Source organism: Prionailurus viverrinus, chromosome E1 (assembly GCF_022837055.1).
Source record: "Prionailurus viverrinus isolate Anna chromosome E1, UM_Priviv_1.0, whole genome shotgun sequence".
NCBI lineage: Eukaryota > Metazoa > Chordata > Mammalia > Carnivora > Felidae > Prionailurus > Prionailurus viverrinus.
In genome coordinates, this window is record NC_062574.1 from 17168695 (window position 1) to 17180885 (window position 12191).

The 12191-nt window shown below is 38.2% G+C and overlaps 1 protein-coding gene across 2 annotated transcripts in view; it reads right to left on the reverse strand.

Moving 5' to 3' along the window:
* Positions 1-604: 604 nt before the first annotated feature.
* Positions 605-12191, reverse strand: part of TAOK1 (TAO kinase 1) — a 146364-nt gene continuing 134777 nt past the window's right edge. For both annotated transcript variants that reach the window (XM_047832129.1, XM_047832130.1), the window contains one exon: positions 605-9941. In XM_047832129.1, the coding sequence (XP_047688085.1) occupies positions 9480-9941 (462 nt within the window). In that variant the 3' untranslated portion in view covers positions 605-9479. The remainder of the gene's footprint in view (positions 9942-12191) is intronic.

Here is a 12191-nt window from a genome sequence, read left to right on the forward strand (position 1 = left end):
TCTCTGCACCTCCCCTGCTCACTCACTCTCTCTCAAAATAAACATTTAAAAAAATGTTTTCTAACTAAAAAACATGAAACTCCCTCTCCCCAAATTAGCCTCTGGCAAAAATAGTCACTTTAACAGTGTTTTAAGCAATGGGGCTAGATTAGAAATTTGCCCCAAACAGGGGCAGAAAATATGAATTTTCAAATTAGGGAAGGTAAAACCACCCAGATGAAATGACCTTTTGAAGTTCTGTACAAGGTCCATGAACCACACACATTCATGTGTCTGTGTGTGGTGGGAGGAGCTGCAGTTACACAGACTAGAACATGGGTCTGTATAAAACCGCAGAACCTGCACTGAACCATCAGAACCTAAATGAGGACCACCTCACACCCACAACACAATCAGCGACTTCATTCTCTGGGCAAAGAGAATCTGAGGCCATTAGACTGGAGGGTTTATGTCTGTATCAGGGAGTTCACTCTTCCCTGTATCTTACACATTTTTGTAATAGCCCCAACATCTAGCACTGTGCCTGAGATTAACAGTCACTTAATTGAAATATACTTGATCTTTTGGAAATAAAATTACTTTAAAAAACTAAGCAGACACTCTGTGTACTAAAATTACTTTATTACAGTTGATTTTTTTTAAACATTTCCTTTGCTATGATACAAAGGATACTTACAAACAAAATATTACATATGACCTTGTTTTCGCTCTTATGTTCTGACAACTTGGTAACAGCTTTAAATGCACAATCTATACAATTAATACAGGTTATATATGAACTATAAGGTATGTTGAACCAGAAGAATACTGACAATATACTGTACAATAAGCCTTACCAGTTAGTGCTGCGGACCATTTCTACCAAAAGGAAAATGCACATCTGTACAGTCACCTTTACCAGCTGGTGCTGACAGTGAGGGAGAGGCTTCTTCCCCATTGCAACCCTTGATAAGCCTCCACTGTGGGCATCTGTTTGGTCCGAAAATTGAGAGGACTGTGTATATTTAAAATTAGTCATCAGTAAAGTGGCAGAACATCACTTTCAACATGATAATCTCTCACCAAAAAATCAGTCCTAGTTTTAAAAGACCACAAGTCCTTTGTCTACCGCGAAAACCCTACAGGCTCAAGGGCTTTGGGAGATGAGAAGATGAAGGCTGCCAAAAAAGGAGGCAAGAAACCAAGCCAAAATCTAGGTCTTGCAAAATCATCATTTTTCCCTTCACCAAAGGGAAGTAGAAATGTACAAATTCATTGATGAACCTCAATGATAACATATCAGTTAGCTGATAACCCTCATTTTATCTGGACCCCTGACTTGTGGGAATAACGGAAAGAGATCGTGAATAATATAAACCACTTTTAGAAAAGAACTTCTTGCTTAGTTACCATATTCCCTTTAGCCACCAGAGCTGGTCCTGGGCCATTACAGGTGTGCATTCATCTCTCAATGGTCTACTCGGAAATGATAAGGTTACAGCTTTTTTTCTTTTCTTTTTTCTTTTTTAAATAAAAAAGCAATTGACTGAAGCATTTTTCTTTTTCTTTTTTTTCTTTTTTTAGGTAAATAGCAAAAATAAAAATAAAAACCAACCCTGGCATTTGCACAAATGATGCAAATGGAGCGATGTGGCCTGTAAGGTAAGGGGTTAGTAGAAAGGAAGAGAGAAGTGAAGGAAATTCAGAGAAAACGATGTATTTTAACTTTTCTTAAAAATTTCTACAATACATGTGCAAAAAAATCATGCTGGTTGAGGAAAACAAAGGGAAATGAGTATATAAAACTAAAAACATAAATAATATGTTTGGATGACTGGTGAAAGCAGAAACCAACCTGGGTTACCAAAAGGATTATACATTCAAGATGCTCTTAAACCCAGTGGGATAACTTATGTTAAAACTGTGTTAATAGTTACGTTAAAAATCTCAAGTTTGTTTTTAAATCTTCACAATACAAGCAAAGCTGTTTTAAAATATACACTATACATATTTCTCAAAGTCTCTCCAACCTCATTAATGCGCATTAGGCTTTTTCATACACTAAAACAAGGGGGTTCTGAAAGCTAGGTTGCTCAGAGTAACCCATCCATTATTTAAATGTTCGTTTTAAGTTTTAAATGGGTTAAAAATTTTAGCAGACTTACATAAATAGGATTTAGCAACACAAGTGTTAATTTAAAAAACTCTAAAGCATTTACAAATTATCTGGTTGGAACAGTCTGGGAAAGGTATGTGCACTATTACTTTAAAATGTTATTTACATCAGACCATTGCTTTTGTAAAAATTTCTCTAAAAGATAAAAACCAAAACTCAATAAATTTGGAGCATTAACCTATTCTAACCTAGCACAGAAGGATCATAAAAGGAAAGGTAAAATACGAAGAAAATTATCTTCTAATAGAAACCCCACATATCCTCTCCACTTGGATTTTGCCCTATGAAACCACCTGCAACTCCTAATAGGCTCATATATCAAGTGTCAAGATAATGTGGTAAAATATCTTGTCAGATAAATTACTGGCCTCAAGTGGACTTTTTAAAAAAATTCTTCCACCTTGTGTCTCTGGCTTGGATTATTTTAGGACACATACATGTAATTAATTGGAGGGGCACTCTAAGTAGGCACAATTCCCATTTAATGTGGAAGAAAATGTGTAACACATAAAATGTTAGGGAGAAGGGTGGTGGTTTCTTTGATATTATGAAATGCAAGGAAGCACATTTGGAATGGGCACCAAAAAAGAGCTATCTGGCAACACACCAGGGGCAGCCAACATCTTAATAAACTAAATATAGTTGTCTATGACAACAAGGGGGTTAGAAGGGTCCAGGACACCCCTCTCCCACTGTTTGATATGTGCCAAATAGTCACATGGACCAGCCAGAATCTGAAAACATTAAGTAGTTACATCTTTTTAAATCACGTAATTCACTCCATGACCATGTGCAACTTATAGTAACAATAATGTTCATGCTGAGGCAATGTACTTGAGGGCTCAGAAAAAGCAAAATGTGCCACTGAGAGAAACCTGTTCCCATACAACTGGTTTTCATGCTTTCAAGTGGCCCTAATACACCTTTGAAGCTAAGCCAAGCCATGCAAAAGCAAAGAGTACACACTTTTCATTAACATTGGTATCTCATTTTGCTAAACTCCACTGACATCAGAGTTGCCACTGAAACATATCAGTACTGAATGCATACAAACGACGGTTCACGGGTTTTTTTAAATGCATTTCCCTCGTCTATATTTACCAGCCTGTAATACCTTAGGCTACAAGGCATTTCAGAGAAAGGTTTAGTGGGGATAATGACAAAGGAACATATGCAATTCTGGAAATAGAAAAATACTCCAGAAATGGGATCAATGTGCCAGCAATTCACATAGTTCATTTCACTGAAAGTTCAGCTACAGAGCCCAATAAACAGTTCCAAGCCATAATGTTATCACCTGCATAATTTACATAAACATTAAAACTCTTGCACTTTATAGACAAAACACACGTCTGTAAACATGGCCACTGGGGGAGGGAGGCTCCCTACCTCATTCATGATCGAAAACATGTAATCATTATATTAAATAAAATGACTTTGCTTCAAAAGATGTAAAACCTGACCGATTAAGCTTCACTTTCCCCTGTTCAACAACAGTTAAGCATTAATTCTAAAAATGTCACCTAGGATGGTTTCAGGATTAGATGCTAGGACCACAATGGCAATGACAGCAACTCCTCTCTAGCTGGCACAGACTTATAAACTTTAGTACAAAAACAAAAAAAATACAGAAACTAGGTCAATTTGTTAGCTACATATTTACAGATAATTACATGATTTTTCACTCATAATTGCTAAAAACTATGAGTGAAAAGGAAACTGTGCAGGCTGAATTACCCGTACTTGGGGGGGGGGGGGAGGGCTCCTTGGGCATCAAGACACCCTTTTCATTCATTCAGAAATCTCATCTTCTCTCCACTTTTCCATGGCAAACTACCTACAGATGTCCAGGTTGGTATATCCAGTGGGCATCCTGTTTCAGAGAGGATTCACTTTTTTCTACATTAAAGAAGAATTTATTGTATATTTAAAATCAAAAAATAAACCCGACACAGACAGACACATACATACACGCAAAAAAATCTCTCCACAACTTCAAAAAGTTAGGATTGCTGGGAAACAGTTAACAGTGATGGTGACATAGTAAATGGCTCCCCAGTTTTAATTCTCCGCCTGTATTTTCTTTAAAGATATCTATTTTTGGGTGGGTGGGAGGGAAGTGCAAGTTTAAGAAACCCACAAGAGGCAGATAAGGTGCATATTAATTTATATTTCTTGTAATCTGAAGACTGTCATTAGGCCAAACGGGTTCTCTTCCTTTGTGTGAGTGAAATTTTGGAAATTTGAATATAAACGAGGGAAAACTTAGTCAACGTGACTTTAAAGGGGGCTACTGGAATTAAGCAGAAAAATATAAATGCACAATAACGGAAGAGTTCTCAGCTTCACTTTCTTTTTCTAGACAATGTTTAAATAAAACTTACTTCCTTACAAATTAATAGTCATTTCCAATGCAGACCTATTGTGGTGATTTCATAAAAGTGCAGACAACATAACCACACACACAGCAAGACAGACTTCAATCAGTAGTCCTTGCATACAAGAGGCAAGTCTGCTAAGTGTACAGCACAGCCTTCATCCTTTAGGGAATCTGAGGATGGGAAATTTCCAGTTCTCAACTTAAGAGTAAGTGAGCGCCTTCTCAAAGGCAATGCTACAACCTCAGGGGCACTATCATGTTAGGTGAGGGAAAAGAAGAGAGACTTTGTCTCTCTTTAATAATGATCTGTATTTTGGTAAGCAGCTCAAAGATGACAGCCCAAGTTTTGGCTTTGTTCCTTAGAGAAGGTAGTTTTCTATCTAAGAAACAAGAACCTCTTCTTCCATCATTATAGGAGATTCACACTTCTATACCTTAAATATATTATTTTCTGACTTGAATACACACTACACACTTCACATTGTAAGCATGGGACAGAATGCAGGACCATATAAACCTCCCAGGAAAGGGTTGCTGTGTTGGGCCAAATCTGTGCTTGAATAGCAGTGGCTCAGAAGAGCTGGAAGGTGCATGAAGAACTTAACTATTGGCAAGCAAGAAGAGGCAGCTCAAGGGAGAAAGCCCCACACCAATACCATATCCTTCTCTCCCAGTGGCCATTTCCTGTTGATCTCACCGTTTAGGAGAACCTTAGATGCTTTAGCAGTAATTCCTTTCTTGGCTGTTTTGGTCCTTAGCAAAATGTGTAAGTGTTAGTATCAATGGAGTAAAAAGAGCAAGAGGATCAATGGCATCACTACTAAGAAATACACCGAGATCGCGCACATGGAGACTGTGACTTACTGGTTCTTTTCATCATCTTGGCAGAGGAATCACCACCAGTGTTTGTAATTTCCACGGTTCATTTCTCTCTGCACCACTTATCGTTTATTGCATCACAACACAAACTCACAGAGACACTAACTGGCTCCTCCCCTGGCATTATTTTACTGCATTGCAACTTATGGTTCCACATTTACTTAACTTTCTTTCCACCCACACAAGTGCTAAGAAGGGAGTAAAAAAGAAAAGATTGCATCTAATGACCACCTTCTCATAAATATCAACCCAGAATACTCATTCTTAAGAAACACATGCATTCTTGCCTTAACTGAGGACTGAAATAACAAAATAACAGAACCTTAAGCACCCTGATGGAAATGTACAGTATGAATTACATCCATCTATCTATACACACATATAGACACTCATATGTATATACAGTATATACATACAAATGATAATAACTATACCAAAATGTGCATATTTAACACAGTTTTAAAAAGCCAGTAGATCATGGTATAATACAATTTATTTCCACTAGTGAATGGCACAAATGGAGAAATGCAAAGGAGGTGTTTCAAGTACAATAGTCATTTTTTCACAGGTGAAAATAAACAGTATTATTCCAGTGTCCAACACAATGTATTCTATAAAAGTTTAAAATGCCAGACATTTAGTACTTAAAGAAGTAGAAAGTTACTAAAGTCAGCCTTACGGTCTGAGAAAGATACTCATAGAGTTTTCGATTTGGGGGTGGGGGGTGAGGAAAAATAGGGAGGAGTGTCAAGGACAGTTTTAGTGTACTGAATGGTCTTGATGTCTAGGTAGCTGAAAATCATAATGACTTTGCTAAAAAGTTCAATTTATCAATAAACCCTTGGCCTTGGGTACCAAGCATATTATACCTTTGGGGTGGTTCAAACGCAGGACTATTCATCTCTAGGCATAGAAAGGACTAAAAGGACTGGCAGCTCTAAATAAAAACAATATAAACACATTTTCCAGCTAACATTCTCTATATCATGAAAATACTTTCAGATCCTATAATTTGGGGTTAGAGCTAACTTTAATAAGAAGAGAAAAAGTATGTGCAAAAGGAAGGAAACCCAATTAGGAATAATATATTTCAAGGTATGAGGTTTTGCATTTTTAAAATGCTAACTTAAAAAATGGGAGAGACAGTGAACACAAGAAACTTTTTACTGCCAAGCTCTGGATACCAGATATAGCATTTACAACGTTCTGATATGCTGGACAAATTTCCCATACTTTTTATTTTCTTAAATACATATATACCAAGTGAACACCAACACTGGGGAGGAGGTAGTATTAATTTGATCAAATGTTGACATTTGTACACTGACTCAGAAAGTGCCTGCTTCTTTCTTTAGGATCTCTCAAAACTTTTCATATTTTCCTGCTACAAGCTTTACTCTTTGATGATTCCTACCATGTATGAGATTCCTCAGAAGTCAGATCACACAAACCAATTAAGTGAAATTATTTTTGCAAACTATAAATATTTTAATTAAATTAACTTAATGGAATAATCCAGATATAGTCATGACCTACATGTAAAACTGGCTGTCATGCAATTCAATCAGATAGATACAAAGCCTTACTGGACAGACATGCGGAGTCAGTACTCAATCACGATTTTAAAAGTATATATGAACTCAATAACTCGATTTGACTAAGTCCACAAGTAGACTGTAGCATGTATCACGGGTAGTATTTTGGATTTTAAAGAGTTTCGTATGCAAAACTGATCTGCTTCCATATTCCACCCCCTCCAGTAGTACAGATTGGCCAGACTGAATGATAGTTTTTTGAAATATATAAAATTCCATTACATTTTTGGACATTTAATTAATTCTAAAGAGCTCTCCTATCATTTTCCTCCAAACAGGTATATATCTCAGTTTGTTTGAAACACGGTAATATTTTAATGCCAGAAAAGAGAGATTCAGAAAATCAGAAGCCCCTTTCATTAGATAGGACAAGTGCATGTTATATTCACCTAATAACTAGTGATCGTGAGCATGGTCAAAAGGACAATGTATCATAGTGTTATCTGAAACACTGCCTAAACTGAGTGTGAATTCTACTGTTACCTTGGTTTTTTAAAAATTTACATTAAAATATTAATTTTTCTTCCAGTTACCTTTAAATGAATGCCAGAAACTCCTAAAGGGGAGGCTTCATGGAGATTGGGCTGACATACCTGGGGAAGACTTAAATTTGGTTGAGAAAAACCAAGATTTCAACAGTGATAGATTATTGTTTGGTCATCACTCAGGTCTAGGTGTCACTGAGTGAGACTTAGGGAATTCTAACTTGGAGTCCTCTGACCACATGAAAATGAGGACCCAGAGTTAGTAGCAAGGGTTCTTCAAGACAACTGGGGAGGGGGCAGGGCAATAACTTGTAAGAAACTCTGATCTGTCACTGGGAAGGACATTTTTTTTCCTTCAAGTCATACTCATAGCTCCTTAACCACCTTCAACTCAATTTCCACACTGGGTGTGGAATGCCAAGGAACATCTGACTTTTAGCGTTGGGTTGATCCTTCACTGCAAAACATAAAACAAAACAAAACATGCCCCTCTCTGGGGAAAAAAAAAAGTTAGCTTTCATTAAGAGATTCCTTGACCACTATAACTTACTTAACCTTTTTTTTTGTCTTTTTTAATTTGCCAAACTTGATAGTTCCTTTTCAGTAGTACTTTAGCACTGAGGCTAGAGACTTCTGGAAGTGGTGTTTCCTACTGTGTGATGTTAACATGATGCCAAATGGTCACTAAGTCTCAAGGAACTAAAAGTTTGTAAAGTATTGCAGCAACAAAAACAGCCAAAGAGAGAGAGAGAGAGAGAGAGAGAGAGAGAGAGAGAGAGAGAGAAAAGAAAAAAAAAGGACCTGCACATGCAGCAAAATCTACAGTGGTGATGAGGATTAGTCAGCAGCTGGTAAAGTCATTGGCTCAGTGACTCCTGGTTCACTATGGCAACTAAATATTTAAATAATTGGCTATTCTACTTGTAAACAGGAAATCCCATAAGCCAAAAGGGGGAGGATAATCAAATTATGTCTATGTAGTGTAATGAGAATTCCAATGGATGGCAGTTTGCAAATATGGCATCCTTCAAATACCTCTGGCATTTGATTTATATTGGCTATATGTCTGTTTTTGTACAAAGTAAAAGTACTGTTTGGGGTCTTGGGAGTTATAGAGCTTAGCTAGGATGAGATATCACAGTAAAAGCAATAAAACATTAGGATATATAGGCTTCATCTCCTCACTCTGCTGCTGAACATACCCACCACATGAACTTTCAGGGGCCTCTCTCACCTTCCAGTCTCCCCTTTGAAGGCTCACACATTTGTTGATGCAATTCCCACACAACTTGTGATCTCCTGAAGCACCTCCATCTCACCATGCCACAAAGAAGGCACAATTGAACGGACAAAACAAAAACAAAAACTGACAAACCTATGCAGCATTCAGAAAAAGAACTAAGTTGTTTTCTACTCTCTGTAAAAGTCAATGCAACCCTTTAGTGTTCGTGAATTTCTACTCTTTTACTCCAAATGAGGCCGAGAAGTCAGACCAATTTAATAAAGAAAATACACTGGTGAGGGGATACAGGTGTGTTTCCATAATTACTTGGCTCAACATATGCTGCCTGCCTGCTGTGAGTGGCTCATAAGAATTTGGGGTGTGGGGAAGGCTTTAGATCTTTTCACAAATTTCTTAGAATACAGTAGCCCCAAAGTGATGACTCACGCCACTATGCTGTATTCTATTTTTGCAGTGTTCAAAAATTACCCCCAATCTAGCCAATTTCTTTTTACATACACACAATTCCCCCTTTCAAAATTTTTCCAGAAGTTAAAGAACAAAACAAAACCCGGCAGCCAAATGCTATGACATCTCAATTAGTAAACACAAAACAGAATGCTTTACAAAAATGAATAAAATATACCATATGCACTCAGCGTCCACACTGTAGTACCCAAGTGAGGAGGCTGCTGTGATGATGTCTGTAGGCAGTTTCTTTTGGCAGACAGCTCCAGCGGAATTGCCACTCTCAATTATTAAGTTATGTATAAGACATGTGTGACCCATTGGATATTTGTGAAGTGACACTCGTGCTTCTGCTCATGCCCTGCTCTGTCCGTCCCCCAGAAGCTGTCCGCCTCAGAGCCTGAGGGCTATTGCGGACTCCCATACTGCTACCTCGGGGTACCCCTTGCATTGGCCCTGAAGGGTGACCCCATGGTTGGGGTCCACCTTGCATTGGATGGCCCCAAGCCTGTGGTGGGCCACCCATGGGATGACCCCAGTGAGGTCCTGGACCCCCAGTAGGATTATGAGACCAACCAGAAGCTCCCGGGTAGCTGTGGCTAAATGCCTCAGGGGAAAGATTGGAAAGGACCATGTTACTAAAACCTAGTCTCATGCTTTCAGAGTCAAAAGCTTCAATTTCTCTGGCTTGGCGCTCCAACAGACTTCTTATTCGTTCTGTGCGTTCATTCTGCAAAGCCAACATCTCTTCCTCAATCTGTTTGGGGTTGGGGAGGAAAGCAAAAAAAAAAAGGTGATTTATTGAAAAGAAAATCTATAAATTAAGGGAACAGTAATTACTCAGCTTTGAAGTGAATCATAAAATAGTTCATTCTGGCTATTTTATGGATGTATGTTTAAAGTTAAAAAAATTTTAACATTTATCCTTGAGGGAAAGAGAGAGTGTGAGTGGGAGAGGGGCAGAGAGAGAGGGAGACACAGAATCTGAAGCAGGCTTCAGGCTCCAAGCTGTCAGCACAGAGCCCGATGTGGGGCTTGAACTCACGAGCCGCGAGATCATGACCTGAGCTGAAGTCGGATGCCCAACTGACTGAGCCACCCTAAAGTTTTTTTGTTTTTTTTTTTTGAGAGAGAGTGCAAGCAAGCATGCATGTGAGTGGGGGAGGGACAGAAAGCAAGGGAGAGAGAATCCCAAGCAGGCTCCACACTGTCAGCACAGAGCCCAATGCAGGGCTTGATCTCATGAGGTCATGGTGAGATCATGACCTGAGCTGAAACCAAGAGTCAGATTTTTAACCAACTGAGACACCCAGATGCCCTGCACATTTAAGAATTTAAAGAGATGTGGGGCACCTGGCTAGTTCAGTTTGAAGAGTATGTGATTCCTGATCTCAGGGTCATGAGTTCCAGACCCACACTGAATGCAGAGATTACTTAAAAATAAATAAATAAAAACTTAAAACAAAATTCTATAAAGAAATTAAAGAAATGTACTCTAGGAATCATGTACAATTTATTTTTTTTAATGTGTAAGATCACGTTCTTTTTTAAAAATTAAATTAGAGGGGCGCCTGGGTGGCGCAGTCGGTTAAGCGTCCGACTTCAGCCAGGTCACGATCTCGCGGTCCGGGAGTTCGAGCCCCGCGTCAGGCTCTGGGCTGATGGCTCAGAGCCTGGAGCCTGTTTCCGATTCTGTGTCTCCCTCTCTCTCTGCCCCTCCCCCATTCATGCTCTGTCTCTCTCTGTCCCAAAAATAAATAAACGTTGAAAAAAAAAATTAAAAAAAAAAATTAAATTAGGGGTGCCTGGGTGGTTTAGTCGGATTAAGTGTCTGACTTCAGCTCAGGTAATGACCTTACGGTTCATGGGTTCAGCCTCGTGTTGGGCTCTGTGCTGACAGCTCAGAGACTGGAGCTTGTTGAATGTTGAATAAACATTCAAAAAACATTTTTTAATTAAATTAGATGATTTTATATTTAATATAGTTGATGTTACATTAGTTTCAGGTTAAAATCAAGTTCTTTTTTTTTTTTTTAATTTGGTTTTTAATGTTTATTTATTTTTGAGAGAGAGAGAGACAGAGTGTGAGCAGGGGAGGGGCAGAGAGAGGGAGATATAGAATCCAAAGCAGGCTCTGACCTGTCAGCACAGAGCCCGATGCAGGCTCAAACTCATGAGCCATGAGATCATGACCTGAGCTAAAGTCAGACACTTAACTGACTGAGCCACCCAGACACCCCAAAGTCAAATTCTTAAAAGCAAAGGCAGGGGTGCCTGGCTGGCTCAGTTAGTACAGCAGGTGACTCTTGAGTTCAAGCCCCATGCTGGGTGCAGACACTACTTTAAAAAAATAAATCAAGGTAATTATCATAAATGGCTATTAAATTCATTAGGTAAAAAAAATGAATGAAAAAAAACATGGGTAAGGGGAAACTAGCCCTATCAGACATCCTGTCACTCTAATAAAATATGGTATTGGTGTGAAACAGATAATTAGTAAAATAGAATGAAGACCTCAGTTTGCAGGCTTTTAATGCAAGACAAAAGCAGTACTTAATTTAATGGGGGAAAAAAATAATGCAAGCACAATTGGCTAATATCTAGAAGGAAATGGAACCCCATCTTAATACCATATTCTAGACAGACCAAAACTTTAAGTGAACACAAACAAACCAAAAAACCTAAAAAGTTTTCATTAAAAAGTTAGAAGATTCTATGTAGCTAAAGATTCATAGCTGGGTAGCCATCATCATCAGTTCTGAAAAACTGGAAGGTATTACAAATAAAGATAGTTGGCTGTATATGATTTTTTTTAATGTTAAAAAATACATAATAGTCAATAGAAAATTAAAAAAAAAGGTTGATAGAGAACTCTTGAATGATCAGATGGACAAAACCTGAACCCACTGATCAATATTAATATCACTTAAAAGTGAGACAACTAGACATTATGTATCTCTTGATGTGATGCAAAAGGAAGTACACAGTAACCCTTATGAAAATTACC